Source organism: Heptranchias perlo, chromosome 11 (genome assembly GCF_035084215.1).
Source record: "Heptranchias perlo isolate sHepPer1 chromosome 11, sHepPer1.hap1, whole genome shotgun sequence".
NCBI lineage: Eukaryota > Metazoa > Chordata > Chondrichthyes > Hexanchiformes > Hexanchidae > Heptranchias > Heptranchias perlo.
The window spans coordinates 29,161,820-29,177,927 of NC_090335.1; the positions used below are offsets into that span (position 1 = coordinate 29,161,820).

At 39.3% G+C, this 16,108-nt stretch overlaps 1 protein-coding gene across 2 annotated transcripts in view; it reads right to left on the reverse strand.

The window, feature by feature from the left end:
* Positions 1 to 1,935: 1,935 nt before the first annotated feature.
* The window catches only part of LOC137327208 (SR-related and CTD-associated factor 4-like), a 98,001-nt gene continuing 83,828 nt past the window's right edge, over positions 1,936 to 16,108 (reverse strand). Inside the window, exons 19-20 of one of the 2 annotated variants that reach the window (XM_067992776.1) lie at positions 11,271 to 11,333; positions 1,936 to 3,558 (exon numbers count right to left, since the gene is read on the reverse strand). In XM_067992776.1, the coding sequence (XP_067848877.1) occupies positions 2,699 to 3,558; positions 11,271 to 11,333 (923 nt within the window). In that variant the 3' untranslated portion in view covers positions 1,936 to 2,698. The remainder of the gene's footprint in view (positions 3,559 to 11,270; positions 11,334 to 16,108) is intronic. The other variant, XM_067992777.1, reaches the window with a different exon arrangement.

Genomic DNA, 16,108 nt, shown 5'->3' on the forward strand with positions numbered 1-16,108 from the left:
GGATGCTTCAGACTTATCAAGACACCAGATGGAATAGGCAAAAAAAATTACAAGAGATACCAGACATGATATCTGATCTTCTCTAATCTTAAGTTGGAGCTCTCTTTGTGCAACACATGAGACTATAAAGTTTCTTTGCATGGAGCATGCTATCCTGTAAAATATTAAGCCATCATGTCAAGCTCTGCTGTTCAACCCAAACCAGGCAGAACACCTATGAAAATTATGCAACATCACTGGAAAGCCTTTTTGGTGGTGACTTTGTAAGAATCTAAACTCAACAGAAAACTTTAAATTGTTGAATAAAACCTGCGAAGTATAAAACTAGGACTACAAAACATGAAGAGTCAAATATGTCCATTTTCCAGGCAATAAACAACTGAACTACTGCTGGAACTACATGGTGTAGGTTAAGAAATTAGCCTTTCACTTCTGGGAACCAGGTTCAAATCCAGTCTAGACTGATTGTATGAAAATTTACTCTACTGGCTGTAAGGATCCTATTTGAAATTAGCTTAGGTAGTAACTAGACATGGGACCACAGCATAAAACGGTCAAGCTCAGTCAGAGGCCTAAAATAGCTTGCATTTATATGTTGCTTCTCATGACCTAAGGACATCCCAAAGTGCTTTACAATAAATTACTTATGAAGTGTAGTCATTACTGTTTTGTTTGCAAACATGACTGCCAATTTCCACACCATAAGATCCCACAAACAATGAGATGAATGACAACTTAATCCATTTTTGGTGGTGTTGGTTGAGGGATAAATGGTGGCCAGTACACCAGGAGATAGCCCCAGACAGCATCTCTGACAGTATGGTATTTTCTCAATACTACACTCAAGTGTCAGGCTAGATTAGATGCTCAGGACCTGGAGTGGGGCTTGAACCCACGACCTTCTGACTCAGAAGCATGAGTGCTACCATTGAGCCAAGGCTTAGCGTGTGAAATGGAAAAATTATGTACTTCCGAGATTGGGACTAAGGTATGTTGAAGGAAGATTTCCACTTTTCATTATTTATTGTAAATGCATTCTTTACACATGTATTTACAATTTCATTATAAATAGCAAACAGCAGAAATATTCCCGGAAAAGGATCGAGGAGCTGAATTGTCTACTCCTGTTCTTATGTTCCCCTATTAATGGAGTAGAAGTAGAAGGGTGCTCTGCATCTAAACATACCAAACTTCATCTGGGACTGCTTGATATCAGTATTGTGCCCCTGAAAGTTTCCTGTTCCTCAACAGTAACATTGCTCACACCATGAGCATATAAAATCACAAAAAAAGTTGTATATAAAAACAAACTTGCTAACAATTACAGAAGAAAATTAGCTATGTTAGTTAACTTTACAAAAAGAGATCCTATATATAATGGGAATAAAGGTACAAAGTCACCCTGGCTTTCCACCGGAAGACAGGCAATTTATATTTATGGGAGTTTTAACCTTGTGTCCACAACAAACGTGAAGGAGTCATCACCGACATGTTTCACTGAATGAGCATGTGCCTGGTTCTTTGCAGTATGGAAATTCTCCAAATAAATGGCTAGTTGCTTATAATAAAAGGTATTTCATGTGGGGGGAAAAAATAAGACAACTTACTTCTCAATATGAACCAAGCATCACCAACAATTCAAACAGAATGCAATGCAGGAATCTTACATTTGGGAATGTCTAAAAATTAGATGAAAATAACTTTAAACTTTTTTTGAGTGAGTCAAACAGTTGTCTTTTGTGTGAACAAGTGGGTGAATAATTTCTGTAATAAATTTTTATGATTAAAACTAAGTTACACAGCCATATATTAAATCTAAACAACGCATTCATTAACCCAGCTGTAATATGAATGTCTATTTTTAGAGTGGTAAACATATGATACTTTTTTTTACAGCTACATTAGCATCCAAAACAGAAGAAAACAGGAAAACTGTTACTTTTAAGAAACAGTCTGTATTTAAGGGAAATGAACAAATAAACTTTCAAGAAACGTTCTAAAACAAAGTACTGTTCAGACCATTTGTTTCCTGATCTCGAGTGGGCAACTTTATAATTTTTCTATACATCACCAGTGAAATACACTAATATTTTTATAATACACTTTGCAAAGCAATCTGTCTTGGGCTTTGTGGTTGGTTGTTCAAAAACAATTTCCATTTTTTTTTAAAAGAACACATACTAATGAGAGTCTAATTTAGACTTGCTTCCGATATAGAAAATATCAAACTTTAGGGTGTTTCACAACCTTATTCTTCCATCCCATGACATTCTTTTCTCCACAAGTCCGAGGAAGAATATCACACGCTCTAAAGTTTGTTAAGAAAATAGAGTTTATTAAAAACAAATCCCTAAGCTCAACTTTTGGAGGAGCTTTCACCGTTTGTTATCTTTTTAAATTAAAAAAGAATAGAAAGCACTTCTACCTTATGTCAAAATTTTAAAAACGTACAGCAAAAATTTGATTTTTTTTCTGGTCATCAGGTGTTCAGGCTTCGGAGTAAATTGTGTGGTCATTCTGAATACTGGGGAAAGCAAACAATTTGCTTAAAACCTTTAAAACTAGACAGGACTGTGGGATAGCAGAAGCAAATACTTTATACATCATTTTTTATACAACTCTAAAGCTTCATAGCACAATAATGTGGTGTATACATCAATTACCACCACATCACGTGTTTTATTACAATTAGTTTCTATCACTGAGCCTCATCAGTTGCGCCTGAATCTTTTGTATCAGGTTGATTAGTAGATGAGGTAGGCTCCAATTCCACCAGCTCTGCGGCTTTCAAATCCAGGTTCTGTGAATCAGACTCTCCTTTAGCAGAATCGGGTACTGGGTTCACATCTGACTGTTTCATTATTTCTTCCTGTGTGTCTCCATTAGATTTGTGGTGCTTTTCATTGCCCTCATCAGTTTCTTCAGGCTTTTCCTTTCCATGCTGATCCATATCTCTATCCCTGCGAGATTCCCTGTCTCGTGAATCGCGATCCCTATGTCCACTAGATCGCCTATTTCTTTCCTCTGAGTCTCTATGTCTGTCCCGTTCAGAGCTTCTTCTCCCCCATTCCCTTCTCTCACGTCCGCCACTATGGCGATCATGATCTCTATCTTCATGCCGATTTCCATAACGATCACGGTTATCGTTTTCACTTCGGTTTCCGCCAAAAGGACGATTTCTGAACTCGGATCTGCCAAAACGTTGTTCTTGTTCTCGATCCCTTCCTGGAGGAAATCCATGTCTGTCATTCCTAAACTGTCTTCCATCTCTATCCTCAGCCACTCCAGGGCGACCAAAGACACTCTGTGGTGGAAAGGGACCTCGCATGGCATGAGGTGGAGGTACTCCAAATCCTCCTGGCCCTGGAGGAGGTGGACCTCTATGTAATAAATGTGGTAGCAGGGGACGTGGTGGAGCAACAGGAAACCTTTGCAGATGAGGCGGTGGAACTCCAGGGGGTCGCTGTAGCGGTATTAAACCAGGTCGTGCACCCAAAAGACCAGGACTTGGTGGTTGTACACCCATTAAAGGAGCATGAGCTGTTCCACTTTGATTTCCTGAATATCAAACACATAAAAGTACATTAAGTAATATTCACTAACTTATTTTTTGTAATGAAAATCAAGTCTCTGAAATTACCCCACGGGATACTAGTGTACCAACTCTCAACAAGATCATCTCAAATTCCTCTGTCTAATATCTTAGCAGAGGCATTTTCCCATTTAAATGGGTTACCATCGCCAGTATAATAATGGAAAAATTTCAGACAAGAACATTAAGCGTTCTTTCTATTAGTTTAACTGTGCAATTGCATGGCCAAAACTTCTAAGGTTTGAATTTTAGAAATCAAATTACAAATCTGGATGCTGCTATTTTCCCACTTTTCTTCTTTTTAAAATATAAATTCATACTTATGTATACATGTGCCAAACCCCCCACCCCAAAAACAATGATAGCAGTACTAAACAATGAACATAAAACGATCTTACAAAATATGTTTGCAAATGTCTTTAATCTAATATAGTGTAGCGATTTGGGTAGAGATAAGCAGAGGGTGTGGGAAGGGAGAGAGTTTAACAGTAATAGTGCATTAGTGAATAAGGTCAAATCAGGGAAAAATAGGAAAATGTTAAAATTAAAGGCGCTTTATCTGAATCCACAAAACATTCATAATTAGATAGACAAATTAATGGCACCAATAGAGATAAATGGGTTTGATCTAGTAGCCATTACTGAGATGTGGTTGCAAGGTGACCGAGGATGGAAACTAAATATTCCCGGGTATTTGACTTTTCGAAAAGACAGACAAAATGGAAAATTAAGGGGGGAGGGGGGTTAGCCCTGATAATAAAGGATGACATAAGGACTGTAGTGAGAAAGGATCTTGGCTCAGAAGATCGGGAAGTAGAATCGATATGGGTGGAGATAAGAAATAACAAGAGGCAGAAAACACTGGTGGGAGTAGTTTATAGGCCCCCAATAGTAGCAATACCATTGGACAGAGTATTAACCAAGAAATAAGAGGAGCTTGTAACAAAGGCAATGCAATAATCGTGGGGTACTTTAATCTTCATATGGACTGGGCAAATCAAATTGGCAAAAGTAGTTTGGAGGACGAGTTCATGGAATGCAATCGAGACAGTTTCCTGGAACAATACATCAAGGAACCAACCAGGGAACAGGCTATTTTAGATTTTGTCTTGCGTAATGAGACAGGGTTAATTAGTAATCTCATAGTAAGGGATCCTCCAGGGAAGAGTTATTATATGATAGAATTTCACATTGAGTTTGAGAGTGACGTACTTAAGTCTGAAACCCGTCTTAAGCTTAAACAAAGCCAATTATATAGATGTGAGGAGTGAGTTGGCTGAGGTACTTTGGGAAATTAGATTAAAAAATAAGACAATGGTGAACATTTAAAGAAATATTTCATAATTCTCAACGAATATACAATCCATTGAGGAATAAAAACTTCACGGGAAAAGTGATCCATCTGTGGCTAACGAAAGAAGTTAAGGATAGTATTAGATTAAAAGGAGAGGCTTATAATGTTGCCAAGACGATTAGTAAGCTTGTGGATGGGGAGAGTTTTAGAAACCAACAAAAGATGACCAAAAAATTGATAGAGGGAGAAAATAGAATGTGAGAGTAAACTAGCAAGAAATATAAAAACAGATTGTAAGAGCTTCTACAAGTATGTGAAAAGGAAGAGATTAGTGAAAGTAAACACTTTCACTTCGAGGCTGAGACAGGAGAAATTATAATGAGGGATAAGGAAATGGCAGTGACGTTAAACAAAAATATTTTGTATCTGCCTTCACAGAAGACACAAAAAAATACCAGAAATAGTAGGGAACCAAGGGTCTAATAAGAGTGAGGAATTTAAAGTGATTAATATTAGTAAAAAAAAGGTACTGGAGAAATTAATAGGACTAAAAGCCGACAAATACCCTGGACCTGACAGCCTGCATCCTAGGGTTCTAAAAGAGATGGCTGCACAGATAGTGAATGCATTGGTTGTGATCTTCCAAAATTCCCTAGATTCTAGAACGGTCCCAGTGGATTGGAAGGTAGCAAATGTAACACCGCTATTCAAGAAAGGAGGGAGAAAGAGAACAGGGAACTACATGCCAGTTAGCCCGATGTCAATCGTTGGGAAAGTGCTATAATCCATTTTTAAGGACGTGGTAACAGGGCACTTAGAAAATCGTAACAAGATTAAGCAGTGTCAACACGGTTTTATGAAAGGGAAGCCGTGTTTGTCAAATCTATTAAGAGCTTTTTGAGGATGTAAGTAGCAGGGTAGCTAAAAGGGGAACTAGTGGATGTAGTATATTTGGATTTTCAAAAGGCATTCGATAAGGTGGCACACGAAAGGTTGGGACTGAGTGTAATGTATCCAAGTTTGCTGACAATACAAAGCTAGGTGAGAAAGTAAGCTGTGAGGAGGACACAAAGGGGATGAAGATAGGGTAACTGAGTGGGCAAGAAGGTGGCAGATGGAGGATAACGTGGGGAAATGTGAGGTTATTCACTTTGGTAGAAAGCACAGAAAAAAAGAATATTTTTTAAATGGTGCGAAATTATTGATGTTCAGACAGCAAGCAATTAGGAAGGTAAATGGTATATTGGTGTTTATTGCAAGGGGGTTGGAGTACAAGAGTAAGGAAATTTTGCTGCAGTTGTACAGGGCTTTGGTGAGACCACATCTGGAGTACTGAGTACAGTTTTGGTCTTCTTACCTAAGGAAGGATATACTTGCCTTCAGAGCAGTGCAACAAAGGTTCACTAGATTGATTCCTGGGATGAGTGGGTTGTCCTATAAGAAGAGGTTGAGTAGAATGGGCCTATACTCTCTGGAGTTTAAAAGAATGAGAGCTGATCTCATTGAAACTTAGAAGATTCTTAGAGGGCTTGACAGGGTAGATGCTGAGATGCTGATTCCTCTGGCTGGAAAGTCTAGAACCAGGGGGCATAGTCTCAGGATAAGGGGTCGGAAATTTAGGACTGAGATGAGGAGAAATTTCTTCACTCAGGGGGTTGTGAATCTTTGGAATTCTCTACCCCAGAGGGCTGTGAATGCTCAGTCGTTGAGTACATTCAAGGCTGAGATCAATGGATTTTTGGACTCTAAGGGAATAAAGGGATATGGGGATCGGGCAGGAAAGGGAGTTGAGGTCGAAGATCAACCATAATCTTATTGAATGGCGGAGCAGGCTCGAGGGTCCGTATGGTCTACTGATGCACCTATTACGTTCTTTATGTATCAAGAGAATAACTAACTTTCCCCACCACTTCCTGAACACCCAAGGAACAACAGTGAAAGATATTCTACAATGCATATAGTTAGACACCACTATGAAGAGCACTGATTTGCAGTTTTTGAAGAAAAATGGACAAAATACCAGTTGGAATCCCATGTAATAAAATCAGAATCAACTTATTTAGTCACCATAAATATTTTGTTATCAAATTGAACAAATACTGCCTAAGTACATATATGATCTTGGTTCCACCTTTACAGAATATTATGATTTGGACAGTGAGAAAGTGATATTGGCTTTCAAGAAAGAAGCATATGCAATTTTTATGCCATAATTTCTTGAGACATAAATGGACTTGCTAATAGAAACTACACCCAACATTTGTGAAATAAATGTGGCCTTGTCTTCTTAGACAGATGGGTGAGGGATATTGTATGGGAAACTTACTTCTTCATTTGCTGGGGAATAGCCCAAAGATTCAAAGGAATGATTTTCTCAGGCCAGCCAAGAATGTTCCTACTAAGGAAATTAACACTAGGAATGTATATGGTTTTTATTTTCCAAGGCCATAGATAGTTCAGGAAAACTAGGTATCCTAGTCACATTATTTTATAGTCTCCAACAGGATGGGAAGTGTTTCACTCAGTCTCAGCCCCAAAGGTGTTGACTTTCCCTCTGAACAAAAGTAATGCACTACAGATAATTCAGGCAATATATCTGGGAGACTAGTTAGTGCCTGTGGAAATCAATGACATGCACTTTCACACAGTGATCCATGATTTTTTCAGAAAGTACTCAGGTCTCATATAGAGGAGGTAAACTACTACAGTTTTTCAAAGACCCATTGGGGAGCCAGTCCATTTAAGAAATTTTAGACTAAAACCAAGGAACCTTCCCTTTCCATCCGAAGCCATTCAAAGATTGACACGCCTGATAATTGACCCTCAATTTTCTTAATGATTGATCATTCAACATTTAGTTCAATAATTTGTTACAATGAAAATTAGAAATGTAATATAGGCTTTCGACAATTATTTATATTAGGACCTTTAGTGGCATGACAAAGGAAAATAGCCTGAGAAGTGGCTCTGACCACCTGCCAAACCAAAAATCATTCTTTTTCCTCTGGACCAGGACACAGCAAGCCCACATGCAAGGTAAAAAAAAAAAACAAGCTTAAAAAAGTGGGGATCTCTACCTCCAAATGGAAAATCAGAATGTAAATATCAGTGCCCCCTCCTCTCCTCGAGCTGCCCGCACTAAAATAGAGACCTGAAACGTGCACCAGCGCTCAGACAGGATAGTGTTGCCATTCAAATCCACTTGGTATGTCCAAGCAGAGGAAGAATCAGACTCTCAAAATTCAGCCAGCAGAATTAATGCTTAGCACTACACCTAATCTGCTCTCTCAGTTTAAAAGAACGTTGCCAGTATCAAATGCAGGCAGCATGTACTCAGTCCCCCAGCAAACATGCTAGTAGAAGCACCAACAGACTCCTTGTATCCAGCCAGAGGCCCAGTGATCTCTGGACCCGCCACTCATCTGCAAAGATCCAGGAATCCAGAGCCAACCATCAGCTAAATTCCTATAATTCTGCAGCAGCCATCAACTAACATCATCTCCTTACAGGCAGTCTCACCAGGAAAAACAAAAAATGTTTAGTACCATCCTCACCAAAAACACCTCATAAACCCGTGGCGCCTAGTAACCTTGGTCCTCACGCCCAACTGTCAGGAAAATGTAAGCACAATCGACAGTGAAACTCGCCATAAACAAGAGCCAACCATTCCAGAAGGCACTGACCCCTAAAACTCCTCCAGAGGCAGCAACTTTGAGGGCCACCAGGGACATACCAGGCCAATGAACAGCTTGACTACAGCACTCATACCTAGAAATGCCAAGCTCCCAAGAGTCCACATGAATGGATGCCCAGCCTACCAACGACTGAATAAAGCAACCTTTAAGGCTGACCTTTTCAATAGCTAAACTATCAAATGCTGAAGAGTACTGCATCATATCTGGCCCACTACCTGCATTGAGAAAGATACAATCTACAAGGGATTGGAAAGGGTTCATCAATATTCAGAGACGGACCTCTCATTGGCCAGTTGTAGAGAAAATCCACATTATGACAGACTCTTTTGTGTACTGTGCAGGTGCTCACGTGAGGTTACTTGGGGAACTTTATGTCAGCAGTTGATTTTCTGTTGTGCTTCAAATCCAATCTCTGGGTCTCTCAAATCCTGATTTAAAAATACATGCCCTTGAAGTCTGGAAAAATTACCTAAATTCTATGCAGCAGCTTTACCAACTTGAATGTTTGTTTTTAGATAAAGCAGCTCAAGATCCTCTAGTCACAAATGTGTCAAAATGTCATATCCTTCCATGAATACAAAGCAACACAAGTAGAACGCTAAGTTTTCCTAGCTTAAGTGTACCTTCGCTAATGCTTGGGAAACCAGAGGTTGCACCTCTGGAGTCAAAAGCTCCTAAGTATGACCACTGTTCTGAGAAAGTTATTTCCCTGAATCTTAGGGGAGGTGCCATGAAATGAACAGCACAGCCTTCCCCGGCAGTCTTTCTTGTCCACTCTCATCAGACAAGATGGTGTAGCATTCATCAGGAAGTTGTCATTTGTGATCCCTACTGGCAGATTTGCTGGCATTGGAGTCGCCGATGGGGCTTACAGCCAATTTCATTCTGAATCCTTATTGTTGTCCCTGCCTGAATCTTTTAAATCCAAACATAAAGTATGCTCTACCACAAGAGTTCTTGCTGGCTCAGAAGGTAGGGCGCTGATGCACGTGGAGTAAAACATTTTCAAGCCATGTCCAAGATTGTGCTTAAGCTTGGTTATATATTTTATAAAGCTTTTTCAGCAGCTTCCACTTGATTGACAAAGAAGTATGTCCCAATCTTGTCACTTGCAATTTTTGTATATCGACACCAACTATAGGAGAAAAGGGCACATAAGCTGTGTCTTTTAATGTTGTTTCATTTGCTTCTTGTAATCTTCAGCTCAAATTGCTCTCACGATCACCAAGGATAGACCTGTAACCATAAATGCTTCAACCTATTATGGAGCTCAAAACGTGCACTGCAGACACAGCCCAATTTTGCATGGACACAAACTGTAATATATTATTGCGTGTTTCTCATTATTCAAGTAGACATAGTACAAAAATTTAATATGCCCAATATTATTATTTACTGAGGGCATTATCACTAGCACTTGAGTGAAGTTAGTCTCTAAAAGTATGGACCGTAGGTCAACAGGAGAACCAGATAATCTGAGCCAGACAAGTCTGCAAACAGTACATTCTGGGCTGCAGAACAGACCTCATGTCCAGGACCGCAACAGTACACCGTTGGAATGGCTTAGAAGGGTGAATGATATTAGCCATGTTAACTTGGAGACTTTCTAGGGGAAGTAGAAAATTAAGTCCTCAAAACACAGATCTGGAAAGGATGCCAGGATGTCTTCAACATAAAAACTGTTTACTCCAGATATGTTCTAGTTTGGATTCTTCTCCTGGATTACAAAGTTTGAAATTTTTTCACCATTTGGCCAGAATGTGGGACACCACAAGAGGGAGTGCAACAAGCCGAGTTAAGGGGTTGCTGCAGAATTTGTCAAGACGACGCAGAACAGCAAAATAATTTAAGTTCTTTCAACCATTATGGTGAAAGTCTACAAATGTGGCAAGAAATGAAACTCTGGAAATGCAAGAAATCCTCTTACTCAGAAAAGGTATTTCTGCTTGCAGCAGGATTCTCAGGCACATACAGAGAAGGGAATCAGCGGACAACTTTTCTCACTGCTTATGGAAACGATGTCAGTAGGAGGATGCATTGACAATAGTCAACTTAGTTCAGTCCTATTCATGGATATAGCAGTTATTCAACTCAGATCAGCCTCCAACAGAGTTAGTACTTTGACTGGTGCCAAATACCAGTAATGGAACCTTAAATGAAAACTTGATAATGATAGCTGTGGTGCGAAAACTTGCACTTTTAACAGGTTGGTGCTTCAATCATTTAATCTTTGCTCCTGCATTAGATGAAGCGAAATGACCATGGAGTCCCAAGGCTGAGCATCGCATCAGTAGAGATGTTGAAGGCTGCATGAGCCCCCGAGGATCTTGATACTATCGCCATAGGCTTTTGAGTAGATGTGAAACATGGCCTGACCAATCCTGAGAATTCCATTCTCTTTCTGACCTGGAGATGAAGGTAAGTTTCTTAGGGTAATCAGAACTATGTTCACAGGACACTTAAGGATGATGTTCTTGCATGGAGGATTTCCTGAATCAAGCTTAGACAATTGCTCTTCCTGGTAAATGTAATATGTAAGTTTATATTTGTTAGGCTTGTTAGCTAAATATTAGTATTTAAAAAAGAATCTAGAATCAAATTATGTTATTATAAACTTGAGTAGACCAGCTGGTTTGTAATGATAGAATTAGGTTTTGACTGCATTTTGTGACATATATTCATATCTGACCTGTATTGTACTGTCTGAAGGGGCCACCAGTAAAAGCCATCATGGAGTGTGGTCCCTCTTGATCTGTGTACAAGTGAAACCAATCAAATGTTAGTCAAGCAATCTCCTCAAGGGAGGATCCCTAAAGATTCTTAAAAATGTTAGAAAAGATATGCATTCATTTCAGGCTGCCTGGAAACTTTTAAAATTTGAATTGGTGGTAAGGTGATGTGGATTAACATATGCCTTAACTTAATGAGTACAGCAACAATCACAACCATGCAATGTTACATACAATGGTACTCTCAAACTGCAGGTAGTAACTGCCAGAGTGAAGTGGAGCTCCCTTTGCTGAATTATACTGCTGGCTCTACACTGCTCTCTGGTTACCAGAATCCAAATACTGGCTAAATTATTAACATTAGTGAAAAGCCAATGGATCAGTTAGCTTTTCAATAATATTAAAAAGTTCAAAATCTTGCAGATGTTCTAAGAAACTGCCTGGAAACTTGTTAAATTCGCTTCACAATGGTTGCAGTCAAAAATGCAGCTAATGTGCAACCTTGATGATCTCACAACTGAATTCAATCACAGTAATTTCACTCGACAGCTGTTCTGCATACAATGTTTCACTGAAAATGCTTCACAATGACTCAAAATGCGCAGTATAATTGCCGATCAAATTTTGTTCACATGCTACAAAATGATTGGATAGGTAACCATATATAATGCCACAATATTCATTCAGACTACAATTTTAACAAATTGCTTATTGTACATAAAATATGCAACAAAGCTCGGTGATATACAAAATAAATTAGCCCAGAGTGAAATCAGGCTGCACAATTCACAGAAACAAAAGTAAGTCATAATGCAAGCCCAAATCACTAGGTAGTTAACTTCAGTAAATTACTGAACCCAATCATATTTCATCCTGAAAACTACAAAAAAAATGTAGAGAAATTTCACTTATTACAACAGCAGCATATAAATAGGGAGGAGGTAGGGGAGCACTGAGCAACGACCCAATCCAAGAATCAAGTTCAGACTGGTGGACTGAAAGTCTTCTCGCCTATGAACTTTAAGAAGTCTCAACTCAGTGCTTCTTGGTCCACTGTCCATAACACAAATTGACAGATTCACTTGTGATGGTTGGTTTATGTTGCAAGTTTATGGAGAAACTGTAACCAGATGGTTTGGAGTTTCAATATATTGACATACCATTCGGATTCAGATGAAGTCCCGAGACCATCTTCTCTGAAGTTATGTGGCCCGCCATATTTGGAACCACCAAAGTCAGAAACAAGCACGTCAGTTAATTTTAACACACTTATAATACAGTACATGTTGCTGAAGAGACCACATCTCCATGCTATTGCAGAAACTTGTTTTAGCTAAGAGGTGACTTCAGAAGATCACCACGAGATGAGGATGAATTTCAGCACCATCATGACAAAATGTACAAAAAACAGGAAACCACAGATATGGCCTTTGCCATTATTTCAGAATCGGATGATAACATGCTAATATTAGGACTCTTGGAAAACTCTGAGTAAGTTCATGCAAGATGCACAAGGACTACAGGATCCCTACACCTCATTTCCTGTAAGGAGGAGGATCATCTCTGAAATTCTGGTGAATTTGGGACAGTTTCTCCTCAAAGTTGTTCAGGTACAGCAGTAGTCAGATACCAAGTGAAAAAAATCATGTTTATTTACAAAACCATGTTTCCAGTTTTCTCCCTAATATGCATTATTATGATATCCGCAACCCAACTTTGCTCTAGTCCAGTGTGTATTATACTAATAACACCCCTTACCCTGTAGACCTAGCCTTGTTCTTTAGCAATGTATGTTGCATTCAGGCCGTTGGTCTATCTTCAGACTCCCCTGCAGTGATCTCAACCTAACTCCTGTCTGCCCTGAACTCCTTCTACAGAAATTAGTTAAGATACAAGAAACACCCACACTCACTCTACAGATCTGTGGGGTAGCCCCTGGCCTGCAGCGAGCCTAGTTGCATGTCAGGGATGTTTCATGTCTCAACACTGTCCTGCAGTATAAGTACACCTGTGTGGGTTGGTTTTTAAACTTCTCTAACATCCTTGATGTGCGTTTCTCCAATTATAAGGACTTCCACACCCCTTCCCCCACTGCACTTTAATCTACCCATCTCAAACTCCATTAAACTAGAACTCCTCGATCTAATTCCGTTCTCGCATGAAGGCCTCCAGTGGATTAAGTTCATGGTGCTCACTTTCAAATCCCTCCATGCTCTCACCCCATTTTATCTAAGTGATTTTGTCCAGTTATAGATCCCACCCTGCAACATCCACTACTGGATTACTGTTCAGCCCTGCTCCTGCTGATCCATTATCAGCAACCAATCTTTCAATCACTATGCCCCTACTTTTGAGAAGTCTCTCCAAAAACCTCGTCACCTTGCTACCTTTCAGCTTCTTTCAAAAGTCTCTTAAAAACATTAACTCTTTGACCGTGCTCTCGCCCCGCACACTTAATCTTTAACATCTGCAAATAGGAGTTTCCTCTCCTTTCTGTAAAGCACTCTTGAACATAAGGATTGTTCTAAAAATGGATGATGTTGTTGCTGAACTGGCAGTCTCATCAAATTAATCCAAAATCCCCTGGGTCCAAAAACCTTTGGCTGGGACTTTGTGATATTCAATGGTTATTTGATGGTGCGCCGCCGGGTTCTTGGAACTGAGCATGCTCAGTAGTATATCTTACACTGATAATTGTCAACAAGGCTGATGTATTGATCAGTTCAATGCACATCTAGACGGCAGTTGCTTCGGTGATGGAACTCACCATAGTGACTCCGTACTGACCGATGAACTTTAAAATCACTGGTTCATCAGCCGGTAGAAAATCCAATGCCGACTCTGGCATGTGGTCAGCCCAACGTAGTTGGTCTCAAAAGTGATCAAATCTCAAACTGTGAGATGTGTCAGGGTCAACTCTACAGAGGAAACCTCATCTGGAATTAGTTAACCCTGATGTTGCTTCAGGTCAAATCTGTGGGATTCAGTTTTGGGAAGAAAAAGGCCATCTCTAAGCTGTTGGTGTCAATAAGAATGAACATCAACTTCAGTAACTCGTAACTTGTCCTATGCGGTTGGTATTGACATTGTGCTTTGGACCTATTACGATTCTCAGGTTTCTCATCCGCCCCCCTTACCCCCGCCGCCCCCAACCAACAACTAAGGTCTAGCTGTAGTCTACCCAAGAACATTGAGGATTGTAATAAGGAGCAAAGTTCTCACTATGATAAATCTAAGACTTTAGTACAGGGCATCATCAACATTTCTAATCTAAACAAAACACAACTTTTCCTAATGAGGGAACAAGAAATCACAGCCTGTGGATTGAAAAAAAAACTCATGAGCAAACACTGAGAAATTTGTGAAGAACTTTAAGACTTGTATCCAAAATGGTGAGTAGAAACTAAAACCTAAATCGAATAAACCAGATGTTAAATATACTGAGAGGATCATGTGATATTCAAACTGTAAACATGTCAAAAGGACAGTGATCCTACGAATTTATCCCATTGATGATGTGGAAATATTAAATCACATACAGAGGAAAATCAGTGACGCTGTTTCAGATATACAAATGCTCAGAAAATTGGGGCAAAAATGTTTCTAGACAGTCAGCTGTTGAGGTTTGATCTTTTGCCTGCTGGAGAGAACTGTAGAGATGGTTTTCTTGCCAGCTAGCTGCTTGAATACAACTGCAATATCCTGTTACACAGACTAATGAAAAACTAAAAATTGCAAGTCTATTAAGAGGTACTGAGTTTGTCCCTCAATTTCTTCAGTTAGAAGATCATTCATTATGTTGCTACTTCTGTTGAGAAGCATCACCATGTGAAATGTAATCAATTCTAAGAACTTAATGTGGTAGGTCATAACCAACACAGCAAACTGATGATCGAGGATTTTTAATTTCACAAAAATGAGCTGTTCAACAATACCAGCCAGGTCTGGTGGTAGAGGTATTTCAGAGAAAGCTAACAAATTTCATTTCAAGACCAACTGATAGGAAAACTATTTTTAAACAGTGGTGAGGAAAACTCTTCCATCTAAAATAGCAAAACCCTCCTGAGGACCAATGAAAATTGAAGATATTATGATCAGCAGTATTGAACATCTAATTGTATTACCTTAGATAAAAACTGCTTCTAAATATTTTCCTTGCTGTCCCTCTGCCCTTTCTAAAATTCCAAGAAGGAAGGGCTCACCAATGACAGGAATAGCTTGTGTTGGAGAGAGTGACATATTGGCATCTCCCAGCCCACGGTTTTGTCCCTGTATGGGTCCAAAAAATTTGGTACCATCTGAGGCGTTTTCACTGTTTCTCAGCATAGACACTAAGGAAGGGATCGGGATCCCCAATGAGGAATTCTTTGCACAATCTTCCAGGGAACCCAATGATGTTGCTGGACAAAATATATCTTATTAGTATGTATTTATGGGACATTAAAACTTTTTAAAAATTCACAAATAATAATTCATATTAAATATTTACTGAACTGCCAGAAAGGATAGATTATTCAACTTAAGAATAATCACCAAGGACCAAGCCTTAGAAGCTGTGAGATAACAGCAGTATGATTCTACCTCATCGCTGGACTACTTTCAGCAATTGCAACATATACCACGTAGCCTGACATCATACTGCTCTTCAAATTCTGGAAGGCAGGGGAAATACTCTTTAAACTGAAAAGGGCCCATCAAAATTGAACCAAGTAAACTAATGTGGAAATATTATCAAAACCTTTAAAACGTGTCCAGAATCTTCCCTTCACAAGTCATATTCAAACTCACGAGTCCCTAA